The 19,380-nt window shown below is 51.3% G+C and overlaps 2 protein-coding genes across 3 annotated transcripts in view; one reads left to right on the top strand and one right to left on the bottom strand.

Moving 5' to 3' along the window:
* The window catches only part of HDAC1 (histone deacetylase 1), a 32,002-nt gene extending 20,188 nt beyond the window's left edge, over positions 1-11,814 (top strand). For both annotated transcript variants that reach the window (XM_061389372.1, XM_061389382.1), the window contains 11 exons: positions 3,955-4,029; positions 5,715-5,853; positions 6,314-6,455; positions 7,531-7,623; positions 8,809-8,917; positions 8,999-9,139; positions 9,704-9,812; positions 9,911-10,041; positions 10,264-10,416; positions 10,935-10,983; positions 11,260-11,814. In XM_061389372.1, coding sequence (XP_061245356.1) covers positions 3,955-4,029; positions 5,715-5,853; positions 6,314-6,455; positions 7,531-7,623; positions 8,809-8,917; positions 8,999-9,139; positions 9,704-9,812; positions 9,911-10,041; positions 10,264-10,416; positions 10,935-10,983; positions 11,260-11,287 — 1,169 coding nt within the window. In that variant the 3' untranslated portion in view covers positions 11,288-11,814. The remainder of the gene's footprint in view (positions 1-3,954; positions 4,030-5,714; positions 5,854-6,313; positions 6,456-7,530; positions 7,624-8,808; positions 8,918-8,998; positions 9,140-9,703; positions 9,813-9,910; positions 10,042-10,263; positions 10,417-10,934; positions 10,984-11,259) is intronic.
* Positions 11,815-12,004: 190 nt separating this feature from the next.
* On the bottom strand, positions 12,005-14,383 carry MARCKSL1 (MARCKS like 1). The gene is made up of 2 exons (XM_061389476.1): positions 14,086-14,383; positions 12,005-13,278 (listed from the first exon to the last, which is right to left on the bottom strand). The coding sequence occupies exons 1-2, from the start codon at positions 14,170-14,172 to the stop codon at positions 12,769-12,771; spliced, it is 597 nt and encodes a 198-aa protein (XP_061245460.1). The 5' UTR covers positions 14,173-14,383; the 3' UTR covers positions 12,005-12,768.
* Positions 14,384-19,380: the final 4,997 nt, after the last annotated feature.

The following is a 19,380-nucleotide window of genomic DNA, read 5'->3' as shown; positions in this document are numbered from 1 at the left end:
AACCAGCACAGGTGTCATTTCAGAAGCCACACTCAGCTTGTAGGAATTATGGTGATTGTTTTAGTTGTGGGGGAAAATATGTTCAAATTTGGGAAGAAACTATCATACATGATTTCTCCCTTGTGTTATTTTAGAAATTATCATGTAGCACCTAAGATCTCATAATAAAACAGTATAACGGTATTGTCTAGAAGTTTTGAGTAGTTTATGATAGTTTATTTTGGAATACCAGGAAACCTATGACACTTGTTACTTGTTTCTTGTTACTGCTGGCCACAAGGTAGTCTGATTCCTAAGGCAGAAATTTATCTGTTACAATAATTGTGCACTGCTAATGATTACAGAACTATAGAGACCTTTTTGGAAGCATTAAGCTTCTTTGCCACCCACAGCTCTAGGACCAGCTGCCCCATCTAAGGTATTTACTGTCTAAATTGGCAGAGTCTTATTTCATTCTGTCTCAAGGTGAGACAGATTCATTCCTTTGCTCTCGATGCCTTTAGGGGGTTCCAAAACTTATTTAGGCCAGTGATCAGGCTCTACTCTCAGCAGAGAGGGCTCTCATTAGTGAAGCAGCTTGGTTTTGCAGCAAAAGAATGAGCTCTGATGTTTTAGTTTGAAACCTGTTAGCTCTACCACTTACCTACGCATGTGTTCTTGAGGAAGTCCCCTAGCCGCTTTGAGCCTTGTTTTCTCCTCTTTAAAAGAAAGACGGTAGTGCCTATTTTATAACGGAGTTTGGGGGGATAAGTAAGATAATGTATTTAAAGCACCAACTGTCAGTGAAAGTGAATAGTAGCTTTTGCTCTTATGACTTACTGCTTTTATTATTTTCAAATCTTCCAAGGCAGACAACATGTTAGGCCCTTGGGTGTACAGTAGTTTGGTTCTGGCTCCCAGTTTGCTCCATTTTTCCCAAAACCAGCATTCTAAAGTTGTACATTAAAAAATTAGGCCTGAGATTTTCCATCATTGGAGGTGGAGGTAAGAAGGATGAGGCTTTCTAAGGACTTCAGGGTACTGACTGACATGAGCCAGAGAGATGCCCCTTAGTGCAGTGCTTTATAACCAGGGGTGTCTACAGAGAGAACAACAGGGATGACGAGCTGAGCTCTTTTTCAGTATTTACCAACACCTAGCCTAGAAAGTTAGGCTTTCCTGGTGGGTCAGTGGTAAAGAATGCACCTGCCAACACAGGGGGTCTGGGGTTCAGTCCTTAGGTTGGGAAGACCCCTTGAGAAGGAAATGGCTACCCACTGCAGTGTTCTTGCCAGGGAAATCCCAAGGACATGGGAGCCTGGAGGACCGCAGTCCATGGGGTCACAAGAGTGCGACACGGCTTAGCAAATAAACCACCACTATGAACCTGAGAAGTTATACTTCTGAGAAGACCAAATAAGTCAGATTTCCTTGCTCTTGGCTAGAATGTAATTTAAATGCTTTGTGTTCACTTTGAGACGTTGAGAATCTAAATTAGAAGTTCTGATCTAATATTTAATAATGGGAACATAAATAAATGCATTTTGGTGGAGGGCAGGTAGTCTATCAAAATATGAGGCTCATGGTAGAAACATGATAAAAGGAACTTGTGCTAATAAAATGTGGAGGCATGCTTCTCCATTTTATAAACCTACAGAGGTGAAATGACTTTCCCAGCAAGATAGTGGTAGAACGGAGAATGGAACTCTAGTTTCCTGACTCTGGAGTATTTTCACGTATCTATTTATTTTGGATGTGCTGTGTGGCATGTGGGATTTTAGTTCCCGGACCAGGGATCAAACCCACATCCTCCACATTGGAAACATGGAGTCTTAACCGCTGGATGCCAGGGAAGTCCCTGGAGTATTTTAAAATATGTTGCAAATAAAATATTTCAGGCGCACAAAAAGTATAAAAATAATGTAATGAACATCCATGTTCCTGTAATCAGCCTAAGAAAGAAAATATTACCAATACAGTTGAAGCCCCTGGACACCTCTATTTGATCACATGCCCTTTTTCTCCTACTCCCCTCTCCGCCCCGTTACCACCGCCGCCACCACTAAAGGAGTAGCACTGTCCTGAAGGCAGTGTTTAATCTCATACGTCTCTCTCTGCGGTATGTTTTTTACTGCCTTCTCAACCTGCATCTGCTCCCATATTTCTCACCCAGTATTGCTCCCCGTCAGTCTAAAGCCAGGCTAAGAATGAGAAAAGTATTTATAGTGGGAAGAGAGAAAACCCATAGAAAAGTCCTCCCTAGTCTCATAGATTAGTCCAAGTGAGAGTCTGCTCTCCCGTTTTACCCCTTTTCTGTCGGTAATCACACAGCTCCTGGGAATAATGGAATGGCCATTTGAGCCGCATATTGATGTGGGGCCTGAAGGAAAATATTTTTTCTCATTTCTAAAATACCAATTCCTTCCCACGGGGGCTCCACATCAAACAGGAATATAGGCAAAGCTAGAAACCCAGACAGACCAAACCCACCAAAGGAGGAAGCCGCCAGAGAGGGAAATCAATTGCCAATGGATAAATAAATAGCCTGGCCTCAGGGACCAAAGTTCTTATTGACACAGCCTCCCAGTGTTTACCTGGGAAATGAGGGAGAGGGCCACCTTCTGCTTGCCCCCTTATGCACACCATCCTTCCTCGTAGCACTGTTCTTGGCAGGGCTCCAGATCAGAGCCCCCTCCCAAGTTTAGGGTAGGACTAGGATTGGTAACTCTTGCGGCGGCTGCAAACCTTGAGCTTCAGCTGTGGCTCAACAGGTCACCACAGTCTAAGCTGGGCTCTCCTACCCTCCTCACCCTAGGGCTCCCCGTCTTTGCTCCATTTTTATTGATAATAGTGGATGCAGTGTGAAGGCTGAGGCAAGAGAACATGGATCTAGCCTCAGCCTTGCCTCTAACTTCTGGGTATCATTGCTATCTCAGCAGTTTCCTTTTTTGTGAGAGGAGACTTGGAGCTGTAAAGTTCCTCCTCTAGTCTGTAGACTTCAGATGTGCTTCCCTTCCTGTCTTTTTCATTTTATTTGCATTATTGTTTGCATGTGTTTCCACATTATGTGTTAGTTTGTACTTTTACCCTTTTAGGCCTGAAATAACTTTCCTCCAGTTGTCATTTGTTGTAGTAGAAAGAGCACTGAACTGTGGGAGTCAAGACACCTGGACTCTGGTTCTACCACTGCCTGGTTATATAGCCTTGGGCAAGTCAGTTAACTTCACATCTGTTTGTTCCTCTGCACAGTGGGATTGATATTGGTCCTGTCCATCTTTTATGGAGTTGTTGGGCAGATTCAGTGAGATTGTGTATGTGAAATTACTGGGAAAAGGCCAGAGTGTATTTTCGTGGGCTTTTAGGACAGACAGACCAATCCTTGAATACTGCCTCTGCCATTTACTGGGAGTTACCTCATTGAGCCTGTTTCCCCATTTATAAAACAGGACCAAATCCTACCTAAGAAAGTTGTGTGAGCATAGACGACACCAAGTATTTAAAGCATTAAAAAAAAAAATAGGTAAATAAAAATAAAGCACTTAGCATGGTGTCCGGCATGTTGTTAAGCATCAGTGGAGGATAGTATAGTCTCTGCTCTTCGCTTGCTTGTTGACCAGCTGGAGTAAGATCCAGAACAAACCCAGGCTGGAATAAGAGGCTAAATTTGTCTCCCTCGGGAATGAAACAACATTTTCCAAGTACTTATTTACTTGCTGAATGCTTCCCATGTAAGGTTTCTATTAATCTTCTCAAGAATTAGGTGAGGTGGATATCATTATTGCTTGTTAAAGATAATGAGCCAAAGCTCAAGGAAGTTAAATGACTGGACCCAGTTTCACAGCAAGTAAGCAGGAGGGCCTGGACAAGAACCCAGGCCTTCTGAATCCAAATGCTGTGTTTTTTCCATCAGCTCATAAATATGTAAACAAAACCAAAAGGAAATTGTGGAAACTAACCTTTTCGTGTTTTTTCAAGTCAACGTCGGTGAGGACTGTCCCGTATTTGATGGCCTCTTTGAGTTCTGTCAGCTGTCTACTGGTGGCTCTGTGGGTAAGGAATATATACCCTTCATTAAGGGCTATTCTGGGCTGTACCAGGTCTGTCTTTTAGGCCACTGTCCCAGTAAGGCTGACCTGTGACCATGTAAAATGGTCCTGTGGGTTTTTACGTTAGGTCCTTAAAATTTTATTCTGCTTCAGTCCGAGGCCAGGTTCAGTCTGACATGGTATAGATATGTGTCCTTGCCTGTCCTTTCCTACTAAGACATCCTGTATACAGGAACTCCCTGCAGACCTCATGGGGTTGTTGAGATGCTGAACATAAAAGTAATTTGTGAACTGCAAAGTGCTGTAAAAATAGGAAGTGTCATCATCTGTGTCTTACAAAAGAGCATGGTAATTACATTTAGAGGTCAGAAACACTCCCCACATATCTCGCACTTCCATTAGTAATATCTACGTTATCTCTGGGATCACCCTACCGTTTCTTAACAAATATTTATTTTTCTGTGATCATCGGTTTTTCTCCTCCCCTCTCCCTACCACCTCCCAATATAATCTCAGAAAACAAAGAAGTATACAGAGGAAAAAAACTGACTACAGTCACACTGTCCATGGGTACCCATCATTACCATTTTGGTATTTGTACATCCATGCTTTTTCCTTTGTGCACGTATCTAGACCAAGCATATATTCATCTATATTTTACAAAAATGTGTATGTATAGTTTTGTGTCTCCCTGCTACGTTTTTTGCTTAGTAAATCTATATATATATATATTTTTTTTTTCGGTCATGCTATGTGGCTTGCAGGATCTTAGTTCCTGGACTAGGGATTAAACCTGGGCCTGTGGCAGTGAAAGTGCTGAGTCTAACCACTGGACTGCCAGGGCAGTCCCTACTTAGTAAATCTTTGAAATTTATCTGTAATAATGTTTAGCATGGTATCTAATGGCTACATGATTATTCTATGCTATGGACCAACTTCAGTTGATACAATTAGTCCACTCAAGTTGCTCTGTGTTGGTGTTTTTTTGTCTTTGTTTTTTCTACACCATGCAGCTTGAAGGATCTGTCTTAGTTCCCTGGCCAGGGACTGAACTTGAGCCCTTGGCAGTGGAAGCATGGAGTCCTAACCACTGGACTGCCAGGGGATTTCCTCATGTTTTTATTGCTGTTAAAGTCACACTGACACAAAGGCATTTGCACACATGGTGTGTATTTTTCTCTCACTTCTTCTTGGACCTATTTGTACTTCAAACCTATGTCTACTACATTGGTGTCTTCAAAATATTTTGACCATGAACCACAGTAAGAAATACATTTACACTTAAAATCCAGGTTATGGATGCACTCGTACACACACATCCTCTCTTGCTCTGCAGCTAGTTTCACAAGTGGTTACCTTTATTGTTACTCTGCTATTTTTATTTTATAGTCGATCTCATTTAAAAATACATATATATATATATATACACACTAACCATAGCCCACTAAACCAATTTTAAGGCCTACTAGTGAGCTTTACCACTTTCAGTTTGGAAAACAGTTTTTTTAGAGTAGCCAATATTGTGTTTATTCCCATTGGAGTAGGCAGAGGGAGAGGGCTAGCTGGTAAGTTGTACAGTTCAGCTGTTAAATAGGCAGGTCCTATCTCTCACTGGGTTCCCATGGTTTTTTGGGGAAGGGGGAGAGAGGGACTTTGTGACAGGCTTGTGTTCTTTCTTCCGGTGCCCAGCAAGTGCTGTGAAACTTAATAAGCAGCAGACGGACATCGCTGTGAATTGGGCTGGGGGCCTACACCATGCAAAGAAGTCCGAGGCATCTGGCTTCTGTTACGTCAATGATATCGTCTTGGCCATCCTGGAACTGCTAAAGTATGCCTGCCTGGCCTTGTCTCTTGGAGGAGCACCTTAGGCCAGGTTCCCACTTCCCTCTCCCCCGGGTTTGCCTCCCTAGTTTGCTTTTCCTAGCGGCGTGCCGGCTAGGATGTGTTTGGTGAGTGTCTCTGGCCATCCTCTCCTTGACGAGGCCTTGATTTGATCTGAGCCCACGGCAAGATCAGGGGCAGGTGCTGCTCAGATCCTGCCTCCAGAATGTCCCTGTGTGGCTGGAGTTGACCCTGGCTGTAGAGTAGGAAGATCGGACTTGGTCGGCTTGGTCAGGCCTCTGGAGACACCCTGCCGCTCTTCCACCTTCCTTCAGCCAGTTTCCACGTCTCTGGTGCTTAGAGATACCTGAGGGAGGCAGCCAGCCCGGTAAGCTGGGACCTGGCGCCCTTGGCGCGTCCCACTTTCAAAGAGCCCCCAGAACCCCCTGACCCCCTTCTGATCCTAGGTATCACCAGAGGGTGCTGTATATTGACATTGATATTCACCACGGCGATGGCGTGGAAGAGGCCTTCTATACCACAGACCGAGTCATGACTGTGTCCTTTCATAAATATGGAGAGTACTTCCCAGGAACTGGGGACCTACGGGTGAGAACTCCCTTCAGGGGCCAACCAGCTCACCCTCAGCTGCCAGCTCTAACTCTCCTATCTCATGTCACCAAAAACCACTTCCTGCCTCTTCTGCCATTCGGAGACCACACACCTGCCATGGTCTCTTTCCCTCTCTTGTTCTGGAAGAAGGGAATGATGGAGCATACAGGGTTGTGAGGGATGGGTGCCTCCTGACTCATTGCACTTCCTTCCTGGCCACGGCTGAGTTGCATTACACTGTTAAGATGCCCTAGACAGCTTGAATTTTAGGCTAGAAATATCAGGTACTCTCTCACAGGCCAGGAATTGGGACCTTTGTGAACCAACTTAAGGGTTCTTAGTATTTTTAGGTTACCTTCCCCTTTGACCATCTGACAGAAAGCTGCTCTCTCCCCAGAAATGTACATGAAATTTTAGATTTGATATTGAATAGTTAATAGACAACTTCCTCCTACTGAAGCCCATCCATGGACCTCAGGATAAGAATCCCTGGAAGCTAATTCATTAAACTTTTCTGCTTGTGTTAGCATGGATACAATGAAACCATCCACTTTGTCATGCCAGTGCCCCTTGGGTGAAAAAGTGGCATTAAGTCAGTTTACTATGGCAAGTGTTAGAATAACTGAGCATTTACAATTTTGAAGAATTCTTCCCTTTCTGCTTTCCTTCTACACCTCCCTAGAGTTGAGGGTGGGGTGGGGGGGTAGAAGAGTGAGCAGTAAAGTGTTCTAGAAAAGGGTTGCTGTGGGATGGGTGTTAATTCTGTGGTCCAGCCACCTTTAACTCAGTCCAGAGGAAGAGATCTCATGCTGTGGGGGTGGGATATTCAGCCTCTGGCCCCATAAATGATTCTCAGCCTGAGTGCAGACTCAGTGGTTTGTCCAGAGACGTGAGCTAGAGTTGTCCCGCCAGTGAGGGGAATGGTGCTAACTTGCTCTGTCCCTGGCCCACCTCATAGACCCAGCTTCTCTCTCTTAGAACCACTGCCTCTTTCCTTAGCCTTCCAGCCCCTACCCTTGAGCTTCCTCCTAGCTTCATTTTTCAGTTTTACTTTAATGTCCTTCTTGATTAGGATATTGGAGCTGGCAAAGGCAAGTATTATGCTGTTAACTACCCTCTCCGAGATGGGATTGACGACGAGTCCTATGAGGCCATTTTCAAGCCGGTAAGTGGCGTTTCCACCACTGGGCTGTAAATGGGATTGGTCTAAGGGAGGGGTAGCAAAAGCACCTCAGGGATGTCTCCCCAACGAGAGGCTGGCTGGAAATGAGATGGGTTTGAACCCTGGATTGCATGCTGTATGGCCAGTTGAGAGGACAAAATTTCTCCAAGTATATATCTGAATCTTTTATCCAACACTGTTGTTATACAGGAATGTCTAAGGCATGATCTGTGTCCTTGAAGACTTCACAGTCCATGGTATAGTCCATGGTGTGGAAGGCAGGCACATCCCCAATAGCATGTGGTTAGTGCTGTTTTTGAGGGATGAACAGAGGAACGAGAGAGAAAAACTGCTGCCTGAGCTGGGGAAAGGGTAATCAGAGGTGATTTCACAGAGGTGGTGACATTTGAGCAGGACTCTGAGAAATGAGGAGTTACTCATGTGAAGAAAAAGGTGGGAGCTGGAGGGGAGGGGTGGCAGAGGGAGCAGCACCAGCAGAGGCACGGGGGTGCCAGTATGCAGCAGTAGGCCTGTATGATGCGGGGAGGGGTGTTGAAGGATGTGGTAGAAAGTACTTGTGGGGTTAGTATTTCAAAGGGAGCTTTGAGGGCCATGCTGAGGAGTTAAATTTTCACCTGTGAGCAACAAGGAACCAACCATTACTAGAGTAGTAACCTAGTTAGGTCGCATAGTAGTTCAGCAAACACCGGGTGCCTACTATTAAACCATACCTTGTAGTAAGGGTGACAGAGAAGCCAGAGTTACAGTCTCTGTCCTGAGTAACATTGGAATCTAGTTGTGAGAATGAGATACACAAAAGTGAGGCAGCTCTGTAGTGTGAGGCTCAAAGTCTGTAGGACCAAATGCATAGAGCAGATGCAGCTAAGGGTCAGGAGAGCTTCTTGGAGCCAGTGGTCCTGGACCTGGAGAGCAGGGAAGGATGTGGGGAACTGATAAGGAGGCTGTTTTAGGCTCAGCGTAACTAGCTCTAGAAAGCTCCTGGAAAACTGAACTAAGTAGGGAAACGGGAAGCCCAGATTGGTGCTCCCTTTACTCCGCAGCCTGGGGCAGAGTGAAAAGGTAGGAGTGGTGAATAAGGAACAGAGGAAAGTGCTGCACCCACACTTTTCCGCCTGAACCCCAAAAGCTTTTCTTAGGGCTGGTGGTGACCAGGTTGTGTCCTTGCAGGTCATGTCCAAAGTAATGGAGATGTTCCAGCCCAGTGCAGTTGTCTTGCAGTGTGGCTCTGACTCCTTGTCTGGGGATCGGTTAGGTTGCTTCAATCTGACCATCAAAGGTGAGTCCAGGTAGCATAGGGATGGGCAGGCAGGGTCCTGCTGGGTGCTCCTGTAACTTGGCACCCCTTCTCCCACCAAAGGGCATGCCAAGTGTGTGGAATTTGTGAAGAGCTTCAACCTGCCTATGCTGATGCTGGGAGGAGGTGGCTACACCATTCGTAATGTCGCCCGGTGCTGGACATACGAAACAGCTGTGGCCCTGGACACGGAGATCCCTAATGGTAATGGCTCCAGGGCCAGACTGGGCCGGGCGGTGCTGGAGCTCCTGTGTGCTTGAGCTCACACCCTCTTCCCGCTGGCTCTGCAGCGTCTCCTTTTCAGACTCTGATTCTGTTGCTAGCCTCTTGTGATTTTCAGACCATAGCCATCAGCTTTTTTCCGAGTCCTTTAGCTGCCCCTGTCCATTCACCCTTGACTTCTGGTCTGGACAGAATTATCAGTAGTTACAGCTTTGGAATTCATACTCTGTAGGGTAATTGGGGTAGTGAGGGAGAGTACTCTCAATGAATATTGCCTAAATTTTTCTAAACCAGGGGCTTCAGCCTTCTCCTTATACACAGGCACTCACATACACATACCCAGACACCACTGGTGTGGGCCCTGGAGAATGGCTTTGGCTTTTAAACAGTTGAAATCCTACAGGTACCCAAGTCTCACCCCATCTTGAAGGCCTGCTTCTGTTTGACAGTTGGGCTGACAGGCCCAGATAAACCTGCAAATGCTTTTCTCGGGGTTCCATGGTGGCCAGATCTCTTAATTCTCTCACCCGCCCCCACCCCAATTAGAGCTTCCATACAACGACTACTTCGAATACTTTGGACCAGATTTCAAACTTCATATCAGTCCTTCCAATATGACTAACCAGAACACTAATGAGTACCTGGAAAAGATCAAGTGAGTATACCCCCGCCCCACACACCCCTAATTGAACATTTCAGGCTCCGGTTGGTCCCTGACCAGAGCCCAGCCAACCTCTCTACCATTGGCCATAGACAGCGGCTGTTCGAGAACCTGAGAATGCTGCCCCACGCGCCTGGGGTCCAGATGCAGGCCATCCCCGAGGACGCCATTCCAGAGGAGAGTGGTGATGAGGATGAAGAAGACCCTGACAAGCGCATCTCAAGTAAGACCCAAACCTCGGGGGCCTCTGCCTCCCTACTCTGTAGGCTCTTCTGACTTGCCTCCATGTTCTCTCCAAGCTGCCCAGCTGTTGAGAACCCCAAATGCTCGTACCTGTAGGGCCAGGTCCCCTTCCCTCGGTGTCTTTTGCGGGAATGTGCAGAAAAGCATTCTTTGCTGAGAGAAAGAATCTGCTCTCTCACTGGAATGTCCCACTACTTCCCAGTCTGTTCCTCGGACAAACGAATTGCCTGTGAGGAAGAGTTCTCCGACTCTGACGAGGAGGGAGAAGGTGGGCGCAAGAACTCTTCCAACTTCAAGAAAGCCAAGAGAGTCAAAACAGAGGATGAGAAAGAGAAAGATCCAGAAGAGAAGAAAGGTGAGTTTGGTTGGGCCAGGACTTGGGTCTTGAGCCCCAGGCCCTGGAAGATGAATTTATGTAGGGCACTGGGGGGCGGGGAGCCGACTTGGCACTGTCAGCTCCTTGGGGTATTCCCTCAGCTACGTGGGCTTTTCTGTGGTTCCCAGAAGTGGCCCATAGAAGAATGAAACTCAATTCGTCATCCTCACTGACTGATAGAGCCCTGCCAGGTTCCAGAGCCAGGGACATGCCTGGGCTCCCCTTGGTCAGGCGCGGCTCACATACCACCCAAGCCCTTTCCCAGTGCTTCACCGCAGTTTCCCAGGGGGCTGCCTCCACCCGCTGGGTTTAGGCTCTAGCAGGCTGGGAAACCGGTCCAACCTGTTTGTTCTCTGCAGGTCTAGCTGGGAGGGCTTGGGATGTACTTTTCTCTTTTGTATGTCCACTGAGCTATGATGCTGGGAAGGGGTTTCAGGAGATCCCATGGGTCTTTCCGGGGGGCTGCCCTTGACCATCCCTGTATTCTTATGTTCTAGAAGTCACAGAAGAGGAGAAAACCAAGGAAGAGAAGCAAGAAGCCAAAGGGTGAGGAAAGAACTGTCTGTCTGCTCCCTGGCATTGGAGCACCAGCCCCTTTGTCCCACCACACCAAGAGGGAAAGCACAGGGACAGCTGGTCCAGCTTACAAAGGCCTCTTTCAGGGACCAGTCTGTCAGTTGCTGCAGTTCTAGGCAGAGCTAGGAAGCCCCAGCCTTCAGCAGTCACCTGGGCAGCCAGGGGCCTGAGGAAGTCATTGTACCTTTCCTTTTTCCGAGGCCTCTGGGGTGGCTTATCTAATGCCAGTTTCTGCTCTCTCCACAGGGTCAAGGAAGAGGTCAAGTTGGCCTGAAGAGACCTCTCCAGTTCTGGCTTCTTGCCAAATCCCTACCTTTATCCCACAACCCTTCAGATTTTATATTTTCTATTTCTCTGTGTATTTATATAAAAATATATTAAATATAAATATCCCCAGGGACTAGACAGGAACCAGGGCCCTGAGGTCAGGGCACACATTACTTTTCTAGTAGCTGCCTTGCAACCCGTCCCTCCCAACCTCTTGAACCCTAATGGGTACTGGGTAAAAGGGATCCACTTAAGCAGCCATAGGACAAAATCTTGAAGTGCCTGCTTCATAGCTTTGAAAAGGTGCCCTTGCTGAGCATTTGAGAAGGGGTGGCTGGGTCTTCAGGGACTCCCTGTTGCGTTTAGGCTCTTAAGGTAACATCAGCCATTTTTAGATTGGTTCTGTTCTCATGCCTGCCCTCTCTCTGTCTTTCCCCCAGTTCTGCAGGTGAAGATTGGTAGTCTAGTTTCCATTTTGAGATACTATATTTCATTTTTGTGAGAATCTTTGTAATAAAATGGTACATTTCTATACCCTCTTGAGCTCATCTCTACTCTGTAGTATCCCCTGGGTTCACGTCTCTGCCCTTCTGGTGTCCATGAGAACCTGGGTAAGCCTTCAACAAAACCCCAGACTTACCTGTCTTAATCCCCCCATCAAAGCTTGAAGTTGGCCAATCGTCTCACCTTCACCCCCAGAAGACCACTCATGAAAAAGCACCACTAAAGGGACAACATTTATTCCTTTTTCAAATGTTACAGTAAAACCAGGTGGAAGAGAATGGTTTTAGCAGTTAGAAAAAAAAAAAAAAGTACAAATCTGGGGTTTGGCCATTAAAAGTTATTTACAACAATGGGAGGGGGAAAAAAGACAACAAGAAGTTGTTTCACATTACAGACCTCCCGCCCACCCCAAAGCTTAATACTTGCTTACCAAGTCAAAAAAGGAGACACGGGTTGATTCACAAGCTGGAGGTTTGAACTTGAGTAAGACATTTATAAAAACCTAGACAGGGGCAGTGTTCTCCCCAGCCCAGGTGCCACTAGGCACAGCACAAGAGACTAAAAACTCAACAGGGGAAGGCTGGACACTCAAGGTTTGGGAGTGTAGGCACCCCCACATCTGGCTCAGGGATTGGGGAGTAAACAAAACCTACTTGGAAAAGAATTGGGGAAGAAAACCAGCAATTGCCTTCGGCACAGGTGGGGACAGGGAAGGAGGTAGGGCCAAGGGCAGGAGCATTTCACATCACTAACCTAACTTGGGAAAACTGCAAGGGACCATCTTCAACTGGCCTTAAGAGGAAGACCAGATGGATGATGGGAGAATCCACAGGAGGGAGAGAAGGAGAGGGAACGTGGCTAGGGGGCAACAGCCCCTTCCTTTCTGGGCACAGGAAGGCAGCCGGGGCACCAGGTCCAGGCAGTGACCTCACAAGGACAGCACAGTTTTTGCAGCTTAGAGATCACCCACCTGCCCCCACCCAGCTACTCATTCTGCTCGCTGGCTGGTGCAGGGTCACTCTCTGGCCCCGAGGGAGTGGATGGCTCTGCGGCCTGGGGCCCTGCCTCTTCTGTGTCTCCTCCCTTGGCGGCAGCGCTGGCCTCTGCCCCTTTGGCCTGAGGCTCCTGGCTCTCGGGGGTGGCAGCAGCCTTCCCTTCCTGGGCAGTGCCCTCCTCGCCGCAGGCACTGATCTCCCCCTGCTCCTGCTCTTCCTCTGTGGGTGAGGAGGCAGACGAATCACCCCCACCCTCCTTCCGATTTCTCTTGAAGGACAGGCCACTCAATTTGAAAGGCTTCTTGAAAGAGAATTTCTTCTTCTTCTTGGGGGTCTCCTTGGGGGGGACCTCCCCCTTAGCCTCAGCGCCCTGGCTAGGGGGTGCTGGCTCGATAGCATCACCAGTGGCCCCCGCTGCTTCCTCTGTTCCGTTCACGGGGGGCGACTCCCCTTCACCTTTGGGGGATAAGTCTCCATTGCTTTTCACGTGGCCGTTCTCCTGCAGGGCAGAGAAGACCGCAATGAGGGTCGGGGCTCTAACTCCCCTCCCCCAGCCCACCCAGACATCGGGGTCCCGAGTCATTCCACCGCACCCCCAGAGCCTAGTTGTAGCCTCACCCCAGCGGCATCCAGTCAAACCTCTCCCTCCTGCCCCGCACAAGGATACAGAGGCCGCGGCCGGCAGGAGGCGCTAGGGTATCGGGGCCCCCACCCACCTCTCCCGGGGCGCGCTCTCTATTCCGCGCAGGACCGCCCGAGGCCGCGGATCCCGGACGGGCGGGGGAGCCGTACAGCCGATATTGGGCGGGAAGCCGCCCCGGGGCGCTGTTCCCTGCACCTGGACGGCCTATTTTCCCAGCCGCCGGCTTTGTGTAAAAGGCCCCCACCCACCGCAGGCTCTCCTCACATCGCGGCTCCTCCCTTAAAAAAGGCCTTGGGATATTGAGGTCGGGTCTGCGGGGGGAGTGCCCTCGCCTCCGGGCACCCGCCCCGCGGCCCCCGGGCGCCCCCTTGGCGCGGCCCAGCAGCGCCTTTGTTCCCCGCGCGGCACTCGGGGCGGCCGGGGGGCAGCGCCGGGGGCCGGGGCCGCGAACAAAGAAGGCGGCGGGGCCCGGCCGGCGCCCCCTCCCCGCCCCTCCCCTCGCTTCGCCCGCGGGGGCTGCGGCGCCGAGAACAAAGGGACCGGGCGGGGGAGGGGGCGCCGCGTGTCCCGGGCCGGACAAAGCGCGCGGCCCCGGACCGGGGCCCTAGAGGGGGCAAGGTACGAGAGGAGGGGGCCAGGTCGGGCCGTGCCGAGCGCACCCACCTGTCCGTTGACCTTGGCGGGGGAAGCGCCTGCTGCCTCCTCGGCGGTCACGTCGCCCCGGGGAGCCTTGGAGCTCTGGCTGCCCATGGTGGGGGGTTCTGCTGGGGGGGCGCCCGGAGCCGCCCCGGGCTCGCGCCGCAGGGGATAGTTCGGCCGGGTGGGCCTGGCCGGCGGAGGGGTGGGGCTCGCGTTTGAGGGGGAGGGGTGTCGGGGGGAAACCAAGCTGCACCCCCGCTCTGCGCCCAACCCGCTAGCTGCGCCCACCGCCGCTCCGCTCCGCTCCGCGCCAGAATGCCGCCTGCCGCCCGCCGAGTCTCCTATATATATGCGCCCGGAGCTCGGGGCGGGGCCGGACATTTAAATGAGCGCCCAATCAAGGGGCGGAGGCGGACCCAGGCCGCGGGCCCCACTTGAACGGTGGGCGACGCTGGCGGTCTGGTCCCCCAACCCACTCGGCTGCCGGGGACAGGTGGGGTCCAGGGCGGGAAGGAGGGAGGCGGGTCCCTACGCGAGCAGAGGGGCTCCTAGAGGAAAGAGAAGGGAACAGTCGTCCCCTCCTCTCACCGTCCACCTCTCAGGGTGGACGCCCTAGCTCCTGGAGTGGCCCCCATCGTCTTGGTCCCGCATTGGCAAGCTCTGTCAGTCTCCCCCTAGAACTGGTCGAAGGACTCACATGCCCAGACTCGTCAGCCGGCGGGCTCCAGAGAATGTGGTCATGGCAGCCGCAGGGCCCTAGCTGGGTTCTGTGCCCCCTCAGGCCTGGAGATGGGTCCGAGGTCCCGTCCACGTGCTGCCTGCCCCACCAGGACGTCTGCCCGGCCGCAGGGTTAGTCTGGTGAGTCTGGTGAGGTCGTCCCTCATCCCTCCTGTCAGTCAGTCGGTGGCCAGTCACACCAAGCCCCCACAGACAAACTCACCTTTGGTCCATCTTATCTCAGACCCATGACAAAGTCCCACCTGGGGTATCTTAGCAGGTATCTCCATCCCCATTAGAAAGCTGAGGAGCCTGAGGCTCAGAGACCTGGACATAACCTGTCTGACTTCAGCACTCCCCAGTCACATCTGCTCCCCTACATCAGGGTTTCCCCCAAGACAGCAGAGGAAGCCCAGGAGGGGGCTCAACAACCCTTAAAACACTCCAGTTCCTCAGGAGGAGGGGCCTTGGATGGTCCCTTGAGGCCAGCCCCCAAGGGCTGCCCAGTCCAGCCTTCACCCCTGCCTGAGTAGGGGAGCCTGGAGACAGGGGCCGGGTGGTGACTGGAAACTGCAGCTGGAGCCTCCTCCAATAGTCCAGGCCAGGGGGAACCCCAGAGTCCTGGCTGGCCCCGGATGTGTGCGTCCGGCTGCTGCCCTCAGCCCCCAGGAGGAAGGAGATGGGGGCTGGCGGAAGCCAAGTGTTGCAAGAGCAAGGCTGTGTGTCCTGGACAGCTCAGCACGGCCCTCCCTTGTTCCCTCCCTCCTACGAGTAAGGTCTCCTGGGAGGCCTGAGGCTGTGAGGTGTGGAGACACCCCAGGGCCTGAGAAATCAGGAACTCCCACAGATCTGACGACAGGGCTGAGATGACTTCTACCTGCAGCGCTCACTCCTGTAGCCTCCACCCCCACCCCTACTCAGAGACTACAGAATGCTCTTGGCTTCATTAACGCCCTGTTTTTCAGAGTGGACAGATTCAGAAAGGGAAAATGACATGTCCAAGGGTACACAGCAGATACCAGTAACTGAGGGTAAGACAGAGTTTGGAGAGACCTGTAAAAAGGGGCTGTGGGCTATAAGGAAAGTCCTGGAAGCAGTCTCTCTTGAGATCTGGGGCTGCCTGGTCAGAGTGGGAGGCAAGAAAAGCCAGCTCTTGGGTCGGGAAGGCGCACCATGCCCTACGGCAACTCACTGACAGGACAGTGACTTCTCCACCCCTGCCAGTAAGGGATGGACATCGTGACCCGCATTTCTGTCTTGACCACAATAGGGGACCCACAATGCTGCCAGGCGCTGCCAGCTCCGGCTGGCAGAGCTCAGATGAAGGCTGTGTGAGTCCTGGAGGGGTTGGAGTCAGAGGTTAAGATCCCGAGGCCCCCGGTTTCCAGGCTCTGCTCTGGTGGGGATGAGTGGTGCATAGTCAGGATGATCCCGGGAGGAGAGGGGAGCCATCAGGGGCTAAAGGATCCTGAGTCCCCAGAGCTCCAGAAGGAGACTGGTCCACAAGGGAGCCCTGCATCCCCCACCAGACATGAAAGGAGGCTGAGGAGGGGGACCTGAGAGCTGAATCTCTCAGCAAATCCAAGTCCCAGCTGAATTCAGCTTCTGGAAGGGGGAAGAGGCTTGGGATGCTGCGGGGGTGAGTGGGGGTGGTACGGCAGCCCCCACAGCCCCCTCCATCCACACTGCAGCTCCTTTCTCCCCAGCTGCTGCCAGCCCAGACAATGCGCCCATTGTTCTGTATCTCCAGGGGCCTGTGTGCAACTGTGTGTGTCTGTTTCTCTCTGTGTGTGACTGTGTATTGCTCTGTATCTGTCTGTGTGTGAGAGACTTTGTGACTCTGGGTATATGTGTGCGTGTGACCAGGTGTGTACTTTTGCAGTTGTGTGAGTCCGCATCTTTGTTTGGCAGTGTGTATTAAGGGTGAGAGAGAGAGGCTTGGTGACTCTTGATGACTTTCTGAGACTTTCTGGGTGTGTGTGCCTGTCTGTCCTTGAGGTTGGGTTGGTGACTGGCTGTGACTGCGTGTGTGACTATGAGTGTATGTGCATGAGAGAGTGACTACTTTGTGTTCGTGTGAGTGGCTGTGTGTGCCTCCATGGGTCAGCTCGAGGTGATCAGGGCCTTTGAGATGAGAGCTTTTGCCAGGACAGAGTGGCAGGGGCAGGAGGAGTGGGCACTCTGAGATGGGCAGGGGAAGGGAAGCTGAGAGATTAGACTTTTCCCACATCTTCCATCTGTCCCAGTTCTCCCATAAAGGCTCAGACCCTGGTCCTGGCCTGAGATGCTCCTAGTCCCCATGGACAGAAGGGAGTGGGACCCCAGGAGAGCCCTGAAGGTTGTGGGGGGGAGGACGAAAGAGAACACCACCTCATAAAGACAGCTCTGGGGGCATGGGAAGGTCCTGTGGTGGAGATCAGATTAGACACTAGGTGAGATGTGAGTGGGCAGGATCTTATCAGGAATGGAGGACAGGCCTTCCAAGGGGAGGGACCAGCATATGCCAAGGCCTGGAGAGGGGAAGAGATACCAGAGGACAGCTAGGTCCCAGTGGAGACCTCAGGAATGGTGACTTGGAGCAGCCCATTTCCCAGCCCCAGGGTCCCCATCTCCTTCCAGGGAGGATCACCTGGACCCAGAGACTTTATAGTTCTAGCCCCAGCTCTGCCTTCCGCTTTAACTGTCAGCCAGTCCTCTCTCCTCTCGGGCCTCAGTTTACTCATCTGTACAGTGACAGCTTGGCCTCTGTGATTCAAGTGCACAGAGACTGGAGTTCCTCCTTCTGCTCCTACGTGGCAGAGTGTCAGCTGTGAGTCACATCGGGCCCCTGCCCGCAGGGGTTTCCCAATGGGGAGGCTGGCAACGCCTTAAGAGGAGAAGAAAGAGCCAGAGCAGGGTCAGATGAGAGACCTGTGGGTTGCATGGAAGAGGGCCCTCTGGGAGGGCCAAGGGATGGAGGAAAAGCTTCCAGTAGCACAAGGGAACAGCAGATGGTCTGTGTGGAGTGGGGATGAAGGCAGAAGCCTGTTCTAGAGCAAAGTTAAAGAGACAGGGTTCTAGGATCTGGGGACTGGCTGGTACAGGGATGGGGTGGAGACATGGGAGTGAAGATTTCTGAGTTTTCTGTTTGGGGTCCATGATCTCATCACTTAGATAGGGAATCAGAGGAAAACTAAAGCTGGAAGGGGGTTGTGGAATTTAACCTTGTTGAGTCTGAGGTGTCCAGAGAAAATTTGGGGGGCCATTCAGGAGGTAGCCTGTATGCTTCAGCACATAGGCATGTGATCATGTTTCCTAAGCCAAAGACCAAGCCTCAAAGGCCAGGGTCTGGCTAGTGACCTTAAAGGGATAACAGACAGAAAGTTTTAAGTCAGAACTGACCCCAGGAAATCTGGATCTCTGGTTGCTGCTAGTAAGAGGGTGACTGGAGCCAAGCAGTGCATGAGGTCACCCAGGAAGTCCTGGGGCAGTGGGAGCTCTGCCATTAGCCAGGCCAGCAGCAGGAGAGGGCCCCAGGGAGGGAGTCAATGGGAGGGGGAGGAGAAACCCTAGAGCACAGAATCATGGGGATCCTTGACCACTCGGGAGAGTTTTGAAAAGGGAGGAATGACCAACAGTAATAATCATAGCTGCTACCAAGACATGCCTGCTATACCATGTTACTGCATGATCCAGTGTTCCCCTCTATAGAGGACTCTGAAGCCCAGCCAGGTGGAGTGTTCATTAAGCAGAAGAGGAGGAGGTCAGGTCTAAGAGAAAGTGGTTTCCAGGAGCTCTGAGGAGCGGCCTCCACAAAGGGTCTCGCTGCTTCTGGTTTGGGAGGAGCCATTAGGGATGTCAGCAGGGACAGCATGGCAGCTGCAGGACCGGGATCCCTGGAACTGGACTCCCCAGCACCCTGGGTATGCTGGATTCTGGCTGGGTTGTTAGCAGGCCAGTCCTGGGCCTGGAACCTGAGTCTGGATACTGGGCACCTCAGGGACTCTTCCCTGGGACCCACCATCCAACCAGTCACCACATCACAGAAACAAGACATCTGGAAAGTTCCCTTTCAGGATTTTAGGCCACTCAGCCCTTTTATTTCTCCCTTTCACTCCCTCTTCCCCTGGGGTGTGTGTGTGTGTGTGTGTGTGTGTGTGTGTGTGTGTTGGCAGTGGTTGTGCAAACTGGACAGGATCCAGCCACTATCTAATAGAGCTGTCTCTCTGGGGCTCAATTTCTCCAATAGCTAAGAGGTGTGTAATCCCAGCTCACCTGCCTATCTCCCCCAGGCTCAATGAGGTCACCAGAAAATCAACCCAGTTCTGGGCTGCCCATGGCCTCTCCCTTGCCCCCGCCCCTCCCCTTTTCCCAACTTTCAGTTTCTTTTCAGATCCTCAACACCTTTAGGGGGAAGAGGCGGCCAAACCAGTGGAATGTGGATTGCTAACAAGTTTCCAGCCAAAATCCCCCATTTAGGGGAAGTCCTTTTAAAAGGGAAACTGAAACTCTCTCCTAGTCCAGTGCCAAGTCCCACCCCTTCCTCTCCACACTGCTCAGATCTTGCCCCATCACCTCTTCCATTCAGCCTCCTCCCCCAAATGATTTGGATCCAAGTTCCA

This window comes from Bos javanicus, chromosome 2 (genome assembly GCF_032452875.1).
Source record: "Bos javanicus breed banteng chromosome 2, ARS-OSU_banteng_1.0, whole genome shotgun sequence".
Classification (NCBI taxonomy): Eukaryota; Metazoa; Chordata; class Mammalia; order Artiodactyla; family Bovidae; genus Bos; species Bos javanicus.
Note: the sequence above shows the minus strand (reverse complement) of the source record. Positions and strands in the feature narration are given on the sequence as shown.

Excerpts from the sequence above, each read along its gene's own strand:
- MARCKSL1 (XM_061389476.1), bottom strand. The coding sequence starts at position 14,172 with ATGGGCAGCCAGAGCTCCAAGGCTCCCCGGGGCGACGTGACCGCCGAG. Across the intron at positions 13,279-14,085 it reads CCGCCAAGGTCAACGGACAG|GAGAACGGCCACGTGAAAAG; the intron begins GTGGGTGCGCTC and ends TCTGCCCTGCAG.